The 13944-nt window shown below is 38.3% G+C and overlaps 2 protein-coding genes across 2 annotated transcripts in view; both read right to left on the bottom strand.

Annotated features, from left to right (window-relative positions):
- bmp3 (bone morphogenetic protein 3) overlaps positions 1-13944 on the bottom strand; it is a 458962-nt gene that overhangs the window by 40010 nt on the left and 405008 nt on the right. The window lies entirely within an intron of this gene.
- Positions 1-13944, bottom strand: part of LOC140309463 (protein unc-13 homolog B-like) — a 135198-nt gene that overhangs the window by 120618 nt on the left and 636 nt on the right. The window contains exons 2-3 of the mRNA XM_072387322.1: positions 3856-3973; positions 2083-2206 (exon numbers count right to left, since the gene is read on the bottom strand). Of these exons, the coding sequence (XP_072243423.1) occupies positions 2083-2206; positions 3856-3973 (242 nt within the window). The remainder of the gene's footprint in view (positions 1-2082; positions 2207-3855; positions 3974-13944) is intronic.

Here is a 13944-nt window from a genome sequence, read left to right as displayed (position 1 = left end):
GCACTTTTTTGTACTTTCATAAAAAAAAGTATTAGGAAGTTTCTATACATTTTCTATATATTTATCTTTTGTCTGAAAGTCTTACCAAACACATTATTACTTTAATTGAATCTAAGGTAAAACAGACATATTTAGTATATCCTTAACTATGTATGACATAAAACATACAGCTGGGGCTCCTTTAAGGCTCCTTGTTTATAGGATATAATATATATTTTTTCTATGCTGCTATTATTCAACTTTTTTCTATTTATTCTATTCTATATATATATGTATTTATGTGTGAATGAATTTTACCCAAATACCGTCCAGGAGGCAGTTAATTGTGGGCTACAAGTGAATCTTATTAGTTTATATTATATTTGTGTGTGCATGTATTTGTCTGTAATACATTCATTCATGATCATTTCTAAGCAGCTTCCTGAATGCCTTTTCTAAAGGAAACCAGAGATAAACTTATCAAGGAAAATGTTTTTTAACATTTTCACATATTTAGAAAATATATTTTCTAAATATGTGAATCAAAGCTGTGTGTTCACAGTTTAAAGTAAAAAGTTTGATGGCAGCTGGGAGCAATAAGTGGTCTTAATGTACTGCTTGAAAGTCACAGCTGCTGTTTCAGTTGAAGAGTATGCAGATAAATGTGTTGTAACTGTGGAACACTGTGTAATAACTCCGGGCTGTTTTGCCAGCACGCAAACTTTAATTTCACTTCATCTTACGTCTCATCCTCTGACCTCCCCTTCCAGTTCTCACTGCACAGATAGGTAGGTACATTTCAGTTTAAAAACACCTGGCTCATACTATAAGCATGTATATGTATTAAAGATATATCCGCATGTTCCAGGCTGGGCCAAAACATGCAACTCTCTATTCATTAGTAAACATGTTGTTGACTGGAGCTTTTGTTTTTTCTTCACGATTCATCTAAAAATTCCTAAAACAGGGAAATTACTATCTTAACTCCATCTTCAGGCCGTGATCCTTGTGTCAAGATGAGTGGACAGCATCTGAAGCAGAACTATTTGACACAAGGTGACAGTTAATAAATAGAGTGCCATGCGAAGCACGGAGAGGAGAAATGTCAGCTCAAGAGGAGACACTTCAGACAGCTCCTGGAGATTAATAGCAAGCAGGGGAAATAATCCAAGGAAAAGTTCTGTTTAGGTGGTAACGCTAGAGAAATAAAACTGACTGGAGATGAGAAAAACAGTAGTGAGGAAGATTTTGGTGGAAAAATCACCAAAAGCTTTGTCTGAACCAGCTGAGCTATCAACAACAAGAAAAAATGCCTGTAATTGAGAATCATTTTTATGTTTATTGGGAGAGAGTCAGTGTCAACGGGGCTCTGGGCCTTTTATTTCTATAATAAAATGAAATTAGAAGGCACAATTGTGCAGTATAGATTATCTATGTAAGGTTTGATGTCAAGTAGTAAAATAAAGAAAGAACAGAGAAAAAAATGCAACAGGATTTTGTATCCGTATTCATAGTTTAAACCTGCCCAGTAAAGTTGGTGTCTGTAAGCTTTTTTAGATAATTTGTGTTGGTTTTACAAGCCGCTGTATTCAAACGAAAGCTGACAAGCTCACTTCTGCAAGCTTTAGGTTAAAAATAAATACTCACACCCTGTAAAACTTTGTTTTCTTTGCTTTTAATAAGAGAGGACTGCTGTTCTACGAAGGGGCACATTCTTGTCATTCTTGTCATTTTAGTTTTGACACTAAAAATGAGTTAAACAGCTAACATTAATATTGCTCTCTTTTACAGCCTAATGATATGTTACAACAAATGTAGTTTAGGAATAAAATTAATCATTTTCGTCTGATGCGTTTTTACATTTTACAAGTTTATTTAATTTAACTGCCTCACTTTGTCAGATTTTATAAGAGTAATTATATTATGATACACAATCATATACCATTATTTTTTAATGAATAATCAGTGACTTAAAATCAGGTTTTTGGACCTGCATCTACTCTTAACTATTAGACAACAGTTCAAATAGGAACATTACAAACACAACGTCGCCAAACCCTCACATACTGGAGTATAGCTTTCTGCGTGACGCTGTACACGTACCAAACGGTAACTCAAAGCGGGTGTCCAGCAGCACTTGGTGTGGAGTTGGGTTGGTGGTACCACAGATCTCATCCTCCCTCATTAACACCTCAGAGTCCAGAGATGTCCACTCTCCTGGTCCCTCCTGACAGACAGAAATGCAGAGAGGGAGAATCACAAAGACAGAAGTTAAGAAGAGAGGAGGACAAAACTCAGGTGGTACAATCCGTACATGCTGTGTCCACATGATACTTGAGGAGATCTGAGAACAGTTGATCATGGCTGAGGAAGAATGCAAAGACTAAAAAAGGTAGCAGAAGTCAAACATTGAATCTGAATAATTAATCAAACACAGACGTTGTTGCCTCGCTATCAAACACCAGGAAAGCTTGAATGAGTTAGCAACAGCTTCAAACTACTGTAGCAACCTGGATTCTTAGGATTTACCCGACAGGTAAATAAGGAAGGTTAATAAGGAAGAACAAGTTGCTAGAACAGTGTGACTGTGCATTCATTTAAACGCCAGGAGTATAAGCAGCCAAAGTGGAGGACAATCTCTTTAATAAATAATCTACATTGCATGGCCATAAAGAGTAAATAATTGGATTTAACTGCGCAAACAGGAAAATTACATTTTGTTACTTAACAACTGTGTCTGAAGACACATCCTGTTGTCCAGGGAAAGCTGTTACACTGTTCTGATCACTTTAAAGTTTGGTGAAATCATTCAGAATACAAAACGGCATAACTCACAACGATGTCTAAAATGTACAATTCAAAGAGAAATCAAGATAATTGGATTAAAGAAGCATGTGGCCTTAAGAAAACCACTTATCAGTGAGGGATCATGTTGCCTTTAAACAGTCTTTTCATCAAGTTCTGTGAAATTTGGCCTGTTAATAAAAAGTGCAAAGTGAAGAAATGCAAATAATTTCTGAAGCTACTACAAGATAAAACTGGTCTTTGGAACCAAAACACAAGAATGTAATGTAATGGTAATGGTAATTTTCAAAGAGCTGAGCATAGATGTCCTACCAGTAAACCACCCTCATGAATACCACCATGAAAAACTCAATAAAAAGGCAGGCTGGCCATTTTTCAAGCGTGTCGCAACACAATAATCAGGGTCCCGTTTGTAAATTGAAACGGGTATTGACTGCTGTAATGATTCTGCCTGTTCATACTGAACATAAAGGCACCTCCTTGCAATGAATTTCCAAAATCAGTGATGCAGACTGACTGGATTTACTCTCAATCCAGTCTTCTTTCTGTGAAAAAATACCATTCTGAAGCTAATGGGGCTCATGGAGATAATGAAATGAAGTAGGTGTTTTTAGAACAGTTTACTCAAAGTAACCGTGTTTTAAAACAAAACTGTCATTGCTGTTGTTTTAATGCTTTAAAGCTACAGACGTTTTGTGCAAGAAAGACTTCCTGTGACTGATAAATGACTTGGTTTAACCAACTCCATCTGACAACTGAGGCTTTATCCACCTAAAAAAAACCTCTGGAATGCATTTTTGCATCATCTGCGAATTTTATCTCATCTGTCCGATATTGGGAAGACATTTGGAGAAGATGGGCAACCAGCCAGCAAAACCTGCTTCAATGTTCATAAGGACTCATGAAATGAGTATAAGTGAACAGCTTATACAATAAGTGGGACATTAAATCAAGGTCCTTTCATCATGGCGATCCATACAGTCAAAATAAGACATAAGACAACCAACTTTAACTTTAATCTCTCCGGGATTATCTGTTTAAAATAGTAAGGACATGTTTGAATTGTGTTACCTCATCACATTGTTGAATATCCCTCAGGGGTATCAGCGCTGTGCCGATCATCGTGTCCCAAATCAAACCTTTGTTCCATAGCTCCACCACCAGACCTGACTCCAGATGACTGATCTCACTGTAGAAGTACACAAACATGCATTAATGTCATTACACCATGGTTAAGCTTTGTCTGTTCAACTGCAATCGTAATCAAAAGCACAAAGTGTGTGTTGTTTTTATGTGAAGCAATGCTTGGGTACCAGCAGGCGGAAGCATGTGGCAACTGTACCATGTACTGTTTTGTGAAGGTTTGGTAACCGCTGATATAAAAACTGAACTGTGACATCTGTGTGGCAGATAAAAGAAGAGCAGCATTGTAACTGAGCAACAGATTTTAAGTGATTTATTTCTTTTAAGATGCTCATAACTATGCTGTTTATATTTGCAACTGTGTTTTTAACTTTCAATGTATACATTTTTTTCTAAACTTCAACTGTTTCTTTTTATCTAATCTGTTTTGCTATTAATGTACCTTAATATCCTGTACAAGACTAAGGTCAACTCTGGTTGCCGGAAGTTTGTTAAAGCTGCTTTCTTATACATGAAATGAACTTTGTCTCTTAGGAACAGCACTGAAGGAAAACTGTTACTGTTTTTAACTAGATAAGAAACATATTAGTTTTCAGAATCAGAGTCAAGTTTATTGCCAAGTAGGTTTGCACATACAAGGAATTTGACTTGGTGTAGTTGGTGAAGAGTATTAAGTATAGCAATATATACAGAATCTCAAAAAATAAGGCGCTGTAGTGGAAGCTGAATGCTATAAATACTATAAATGCAGATATACAACAGGATGAAGTGGTCCCAAATAAATAGAGACTGTAACGCAGAAGGTCTGAAGATGCTACGTTAATGTAGCTTGTGGGTCTGGAAGGGGAGAGGGAGAGAGTCAGTGTCAGCGGGGCTCCGGGCCTTGTTGATAAGGCTAGTAGCGGATGGGAAGAAACTGTTCTTGTGACGTGAGGTTTTGGCTTGAAGGAGGAGTAGAAGTGCACCATCATTGTCCTTGGTAGGTTGAAGTTCTTCAGCTGCTGCAGGAAGTACATCCTTACTATTTCCAAACTAACTAATCAATCGGAAGAGATTTGGTGGGAAGAAAGTCCACTCCACAAAAGCTCACACACACACACACACAACCCATAGCCCGAATGATCTTTTGACACTCCAGGATACCCTGGTTCTTTATAGACACCCCTGAGTGATCAAAGCTCTTTGGGTGGCATGAGGAGGACCTGCTGAGTATTCACTAAGTTGTAATACAACTTACACCTGATGGATGCGGCCATGTGAGACACTGACGATGTGTTGTAGCTTTTGGTGTGAATGAAACTGTAGTCCTGTTGCACACTGATGTGGGGATATGTTTATTTACTGCAGTGCTCAAACACCAGTTGGTGTTGCAAGAGCAGCTATGAAAACATGAGAGTTGCCTACCATGAGTGGATTGAAAATGTAAATATCAATGGAATTCAAATGCGGTGGTGATAAGTTGTCTGAATAAAAACTGGAACTGGAAGTAAAATTCCCAAGAGATTCATTATAGGGGAAAAATGTTAAAGCATAATGTTTCATAAACACGTGCTGGCCATTCTCAGTTCTTCTTTTTGACCTTTTTGAACTGGTTGCATCATAGATTGCACATTTATGACTTTATATGACTTTGTCTCTGTCCTTCTTTCAGTTCCTCCAGATGTCTCACCACAGCGTCTTTTTATATGTGAAGTGACATTAACAGCACTGAACAAAAAACATACTAAATATGCTTTATAATTTTACCTGAGTTGTCATACACATACTTCAGCCTTTTACGGTCCAGCATTACTCATACAGTAAAGTCTCTCCTTGTCCTCTCGTAAGGTCAGTAAGTGCGTCAGTTGTCTTCTGAAACAGGGAGGGTGAAGGATGACAGCCGTCATCTTCTGACAGATCTGTCTTAAAGAGAAGACAGCAGCCAAACTGTCTCCTCTCCTCATCTGCATATTCATATTCACAGTTCCATTCAAATTCATTTCGCCTCAGTTTGGCTGTCAGTCATCTTGATGACACTTCACAGCTGGGATGATGCAGGGAGGAGGGTGGGTGGGAGATGCTAGGTGGAGAGTGTGTATGTGTGTGTTCACTATTTGCCACACACTGAAGTCAACCATCTGAACACATGTCGAGTCCAAATTCTGATCTTCATGCATGTTAGCTCGGTTATGATCAACCATCTCAGTTTATGTGTTTGCTTGTTGTGTGCATGTGGGGTGATTGGAAATACTTTGCAGTGATCTAAGAGATCATGTCACATCATACCACTTTACCAGACCAAATTTAACCACGTCTAAACATGGATGACCATCTCTATGGATTAATTTACAACCTTCACTGCAGTAAAAAAAAATGTTTTCTTTATCAAAGAAACATCTGAAAGGGCTTCCAGTTAGTTATGTTTAATATATTGGGACCTTTTTCAGTGCATCTTAATATATTGTGCTTCTTTTTTGCATATACTTAATTTGTTCTGTTGTTTTGTAAGATTTCTGTCACCTTGCTTTTTTTTTTTATTAATATGATTAATTATTTTTTGTTCAGGGAATTTTCAACATTATCTTAGGGTATTTTTCAGCTTCTAGCTGAAGCTGAGGGACTTATGGGGAAATATAGTGTTGACAAAGAAACAATGCCAATGTTTATTGGCAATGTTTACTCTATTAACAGGTTTATATTAATATAATTATTGGTACTATTATCATTAACAGGTGGGGACAATATTTGCAACAAAGCTATCATCTCTCATACCCTGAGCAGGAGACACTGACAGTTTCAATGCAAATCATCACCGCACATACTTTTTTTCATGTAGTGCCTAAAAACAAAACTTGGAGTATGTGGACAGCCCAGATAAAGTTGGGGGCATCCTACCATTGATACCTGAAATAAGGGGATGGAGGCAGGAGCAAAACAGAGAAAGGAGGAAGAGGTTTCAACCATTTCTTCTCTCGATCAGTCCTGAAGTTATGACAAAGGAGCATCCCTGCTCCCCTGATACTGAACAGTTGGTGGTTAGTTACCATGAATGCTGTTTACTCAAAGAGTATGTAACCTGCCAACATGCACATGTACGGCTTTGAACCACACACTCAAATGTAATCATGGCGACCTCTGGAAATTTCAACCACAACTCGCCTTCAGCTATACTTCCAATCTCTAAAAGTATGTTACTGTTTTTTTTCTTCGCATATTCATTTATTTTATTATCTTCTTTCTTTATTTTTTTTCTACTCAACTTATATCTAAACAATATAATGTCTACTGGGGGAGGATTGAGTCAATTCAAAATGCTTCAAATAGCTCTGTGCAGAATAATAATTAATGCATTTGCTGTTCACAGGCCAAGGTGAACTGCGTTAATCAGACGTCATGTGTTGCATAATAACAGACGTGGCTCAGCTGGCTTAAAGAAAGAGGAGGAAAAAAAACAGCTTTTTGATGTACATGTCTGATTTTAATGTATGAGATTATGTCATTTTAACCATGAAACATAAACCTTCAAATAGGATTAGAAAGGATTGATGCTGTCCATCAGTGTCGTGTGTGTTGTCTCCAACCTGTGTCTGACTCACAGACCAGATGTGTATTTTTGTGTGTGTGTGTTCGTCCTGTTGCTTTACATCCCACTGTGGCATATGCCCTACATCAAAGCTCATCCATAATTGAGGGACTGGTTTGTTGGAAAAGGGAATAAAATGGTGCATTTTCAACATTCGGGAACCACACACAGACAAACACATCCGTGCACACCTACGCACAGCCAGGGAGGAGGAGAGTGTATGACTATACTGAGTATGAGACTTGACAGACATCGTGTTCTTTGATGGAGAGATTGGAGCTCTGTGAGGAAAAGCAGGTGAAGTCACTGCTTGCAGATAGCTCTAAACATGTTCCTGTGAGGAAAGCTTTGTATACACACTGCAGGTCCAGTTATCAGAGAGTCAGATATATCAGAGTAAATGTACTCTGATGTGACATGTATTGTCACACAATATATTTGTTTTTTTTTAGTGACATTACTTGAGTTGATGATGAAACAGTGTTGTCTGCTTATATAGCACAAGGGCCATGGATGACTGTCTTCAAAAGTCTGTACCAATTTCCGATATGGATCATACAGTGGATTTTTTCAATGTCCTAATATTGGGTTTTTTGTTGTATTTCCTGTTTTTAAATTTTTTTGCACAATCTTCTCCTCATCTCCACCTCTTGTTGATACCAGATGAAGTCTTACATGAAGTCTCTGCCAGTTATCTCCGAAGTCCTCCCATCCATCATAGGAGTCTGGACTCCTGGGTGCCCTGTCCTATGGTCTTCTTTCGTCACGTCACAGCCCCACTGAGATAACACAGTGGAGTGTAAACATCAAAAAATATATTGAAATGGTGCTTGGTCAGGAGCACGGTGCGTTGGTTTCTAGTGCAGAGGGTAACCCCAAAGTGCTTTTATATGAGAGGGGTTTCCAGACCTGATAACGTGACAATCAGGGAATGCCTCACCGCAGCACTGTGACAAATAGGGATTTTTAACACCTACAGCCATAACGTTTTCCTGAACTTAACTATATAGTTTTAATGCCTAACAAAGTAGGACAGCAGTTGAGCAAAGGAAGCTAAACTGCAGACTAAAAGGCAAAATAAAAACAAAAAAAATGAAGTGTTAAGGCTTCAGGTGACTCCTCCCATCTGACCAGAAAATGATTACTTGGTATTGACATTGTCTTGTTTCGTCAGTTTACCTCATGTTTCTAAAGGGTCTTTCAGACATGGACTGCATGTCTGAAAATGGATGGATGGATGCATGTTTTTCTGTAACGTTTTGCAATCTGACTGAGTCGAACCCAGTAAAACTGACATGTCAATTTGAACACGACACAAATCTGAAATCCTGCAGTCACAGTGACGGACAGATACAGTAGCGGTGGGTCAATTGAGCTTCTGATCTGTTCTTTAGAGGAATCTGACAGACACAACGTTTCAATTCTCAAATCCATAACTTTATCTACACTGATTGTTTGGCTTTTCTTGGTTGAGACAGAAGTATAATGTCACATTTTTCTAAAGTTGATAACAGCTACGCTATCACAGCCATGCAACTAAAGTCTCATAAGTATACACTGATTTTTTATAAACCTTGTAGAAAAGTTGCATTTTGATTACCTCCTGACATTAAGGTTGTCCTGTCCTAATTAGCTCTTTTAATTGATATAATTATCTGAGTACTTTAAATCAGGATGTGGAGTGAAACACTATTATGAGCAGACATATAGAGAATAGAGGTGTTAAAAAAGAGGAAGAGAGAAGAAGGAAAAGGTTGCAGTCAGAGGGATGTAAATCACTCCTGTTGTCGTAACTTGATAAAGTCGCTGGGCAAAGACTAATAGGGGTTGATGTGGCTGGAGATAAAAGGTCACCATTTGTTAATACTTGAACGGACCTTAATTGACAGATATTGAAGGAAAGACCAAGCTGTGATTCAAATAGTCAGACAAGGAGTCACTGATTGATGATAGTGATGGAAAAGAACAGCTTCTTCGGTTATAAAAGAGGAATGTCAAGTGAATACAGCAGACAGATTTTTGTCAACTTACTGTTTGTTAGTCAAATCACTACAGCTCAATTTAGTTTATGTTGTTCAATCTTTTCTTTCATCAGCATGGGCCATCTTTGGAACTGAGTAAATCAGGACATCTGAAGATTATGGCTGGTTGGTGAAGTGAGAGCTCATAACCTCTGACACGATACTGTAAATCTTATCAAAAGATTAGGCCAGATTGAGTAGCATATAAGGACAGTTCAGCAAGGACCTAACATACAGAGTGTAAAAGACTGAGGAGTAGAGACAAAAAAAGCAAGAGAAGGCTTCTTCTTACAGGTCAAGCCTGTGGTATGAAACAAGATGGCAATCAAGAGAGAGCAAACGACAGTTTCAATCTTAGTATGTACAGTATGAGCAGCGACCAACAAGTGAGGCTTTATGACCCTGAATCTAACTGGATCAACATCCAAACGCTTAACCCCTTATCCCACTAGCCAACCGACCCACCAACAATTCTTTTTAATACTAGTGTACTGGAAACTAATTCACCGTGTAGCGTGTGAGCCAACTATGCTGCTTTCATCAAATTCAAATTCATCTTGTCTTAATGCCAACAATTTAAGATCAACTAATTTTCAACTTATTCAAATTGGCTAGAATAACTAACTGAAGAAGTGGACTCATTTTATTAAGAGCTGTACTGCAGGTACTTGTGTACACATAGTTATGGAGTTAATGGAGTCAGTACACTGCTGCTGTGCAAAGCCAAACTTCACAACTAAAAACTATCCCTGTGTCACCATTTTACAACTGGTAGTTTGACTAACTACAGTTGGGATTAACAGACAAACTGTTGTTAGTGATCCATATAAATGGACTTTCTTCTACCTGGTCTTCATCTTCCCACTGCGTACACATCCGGAACTGTATTATCAGCAGTGCCAACCAATTAGTTCAGATTGCCTTGAGTGCTAATCAATTCATGTATATTTTTTTAGAAACTGTATTTCAGCAGATGTCATAGACTATGAATTCCTTTAAAGGTGGCCAAAAGGTTAATCTAACAACTATGAATGGTAACATTGATGGTTTGTATCCAGCTTAGGTCCTTCCATTGAATTCTCCATGTCTTTTCCCCTTCTTCTTCTTTTGTCATCTCAATAATGCATACAAAATGGATGTGTAAAGTAGAAAGGTCATAAGTCATGGCAAGCATTCATATTCTGAAGAACGTGAATAGTCACATTAATGTCCTGAAAATGAAAAAGACTCCTCAATTTTAATAGTAATGAACCATTTAACTGGATAAAAGGTCAAAAGATCAATAACATTTAGCAGCCACTATATTCTCATTGACTACTTTCAACTAAACTTATCTTCAAGGTAATCTTAGCTGTAGTTGATAAAATACTGTTTCCTGCTCTTAAGTGTGGGATGGACTGACTGGTGGATGGATGGAAAGTGAGCATAAAGGCAAGTGTTTTAAGTGAAGGTCAGGGAGTAATCTGAGTTTCTATTTCTACCTCTAAAAGAGGAAGCAGAGTAAATAATGTCAGAAATGGAAAACTGTATTAGATATGACTGTAAAATAATCCATCTATCTATTTTTTTTTTTTATATCTGCTTAATACAATTTTGGGTCTGGAGCCTATTCCATCAGCCATCGGGCAAAGGGCCAGTTCCTTGCAGGGCCAACCCAGAGAAAAAAAGAGACCATGCGCACTCACGCTCACTCCAAGGGTCAATTTATAGTCTTCCCAAGCTGGGAATCAAACCTATAACCTTGTTGCTGCGAGGGAATAGTGCTAACCACCACACCACTATGCTGCCCACTGTAAAATCTAAAGAGACAGTGTTTCTAAAATGAAAAAAAAATAAATTTCAACTCCAGGTGGTCAAACTTAATGGATCAAATAAGCCGTTTTTACTGTTTTGTACAATGAGAAAGTTTTTCATCGTAGCAATGGGGCCCCATCTCAGGGCTACAAGGGTGCAATATGATATTTTGGAAGGACAGTGGCTAAATTTAACAGTAATACCTAGTAAAAAGTTTCTCCATCTATGCATTACTGTATTACAACATGCAATGAAGGTGGCTCAATGCCGAACATGTCTCTTTTGATGCTTTTGGGGGAATGTTTTATTCTGGGGAATAAAACCAGACACAATCCCTCCTTAAAATCTCTGACAGTTCTCCATCCCAGCACAACTACTGCTGTCCCCAGTGAGCCCAACTGCTGCTAAAGGAGTGAATTATCCATTTTGTATCAGAGGCCACAGGGTTCTGTTTTTTTGCAATCAGTTATTTGTTTGATGAATTTAACAAATCATTATCGCTATGAAACAAAAAATATCACACTGACTTTGCACTTAATAAAAGTGAAAATAACAGTGCGTCTGAAAAACCACAGAGTAATAGGTAGAGAAAGGGGAGGATGGTCTTATATAATTATGTGAAGTTACATACATTCTATAGGGATCAGTCTTCAGGATCTGTAGGCTATACCTTGCACAGACCAATGTGTCAATTTAGAGACACCAATTAACCTAACATGCATGCTTTTGCACGGTGGGAGGAAGCTGGAGTACCCGGAGAGAATCCACGCATACAACAGGCAAACTCCACACAGAAAGACCCCAGCCGGGAATCGAGCCTGGAACTCTTGCTGTGAGGCGACAGTGCTAACCACCACACCACAGTGCAGCCCTTCCTTCATGTTATTTTATATATTATTGCTGGCAGGGTAAAGGTCTACATCTGCATCTTCCTGAGTGGGGAAATAAAAAGGTATAAAGAGATCCAAGAGTGACTTTTGTGCAATATGTTGGAACATTATTACATAATTTTCCATTAATACTTATAATTTTCTGGTGGTTTTTGGCATGATTAAGAATCCAATGTTCAATTAGATTTGGTAAATAAACCACCTCTACAATGATTTGAGTTAAAGTACTCTTTTCGAGATTACCATGGTAACCATTGGCCAGTGACATCCCCAGTAGTGAACATTCGGCTATGTTCTGAAAGCATCCGTTTCACTGAGGGACTTCTATAGACTACTTTGCACATTGAAAAATGACACTTAATGGTAACCTTAAAAAGTGGTGACTGTGGATAACAACCAAGCAGCCATTTATGACAAGCTGAGTGTGAAATATAAAAAGTGATTACATTGCAAGTCATTACATTGACACACAATACTTCCAGCTATCCAGGACAATTCAAGGTTTGCTTCACGTTGAGAAGAGGACCACCAGAGCTGTTCTTTTGTTTTGTTTTACTCTGGCTACTTCTTCTCCTGAGATAACCACAAGCAATGTAGCCTACAATGCCACCCGGTGGCAACACTACACAGCCATGTTTATTTGCATGGAACCAATTTAGAGAAACTGGTTTGATACACATTTACATTTTTACACATTTACACATTTACAACACCACGTACGATTTCCTTTATGAGTAAATACAAACCCATCTAGAGAGGGAGGAAACATGACAGAAATGTGACAGAAGGTGACAGAAAACAAACATCTAAGCTGATTGCATACACATTTTGTTAAACGAATAAAATAAAATCAACTTCAACTTCCCATCAAAAGCATCTGCAAAGATGTGTTTTACACTGCCTTAACAAGTTCAAGCTGTCCTACCAGTGGACTAAAGACAAAAGACTTCAATAAATGATAAAGTGATTGACCTGGCATTTGATGCATCCCAGTACAGTACATCTTTTTATAGGCAGGAGCTAGATTAAGAATTGATTTGATAGCCATGCTAAAGTCCCATGAGTTCATACAGTATGTCATTCAGTCAGCCTGTTGGTCCAAAGCTACTGAACCATAAAACTTTGAACAAACATTCATGGTCCCCAGGGGTTGAACACTAATGACTTTGGTGAACTGAATCATATTCATTTACAGCCCTTATGAGGTTGCTGATTAGAATAAGATGTCTATTGGCTAAACGACTATGAATTTAGTGTACATCCTCATGTCCCCTTCAGGATTTGTTCCAATCATTGTTTCGTCTTGCACAATGATCATAATTTATGACAAAGCACCTGCAAAACTGATGACCCTCCCACCAGCCACTGCATTGGTTTAAGTAATAATTCACTTCACTTAGGATGTTACGTGGTTGGTTCAGTTTCCATGTCAGCCACACCACACCATCTAACCTACATGTTAGCCTGTCACAGCATAGATCACAAAATAAGGAGTTCAACAAGCATAAAAAGTGGATTTCTAAATCAGCCACATCTGTGCCCCTCCTTCCCCAGGACTGAGCTGGGCAATTCATTAGATTTTTCACTGGCTCATCCACCTAACTAAGCTCGGCATGTAATTTCACTTTCCATCCAACCTATCTGCTATGACTTCAAATTCCCATTTAGTAGCCCTTGTCCACCGGTCAGACTGGAGTCCCACAGGTGGCTGACGCTCACTTTCAATTTCAGTAAGGCCTATTAAGGCCAG

Source organism: Leuresthes tenuis, unplaced genomic scaffold (genome assembly GCF_036924035.1).
Source record: "Leuresthes tenuis unplaced genomic scaffold, fLeuTen1.0.hap1 SCAF_6, whole genome shotgun sequence".
NCBI lineage: Eukaryota > Metazoa > Chordata > Actinopteri > Atheriniformes > Atherinopsidae > Leuresthes > Leuresthes tenuis.
Note: the sequence above shows the minus strand (reverse complement) of the source record. Positions and strands in the feature narration are given on the sequence as shown.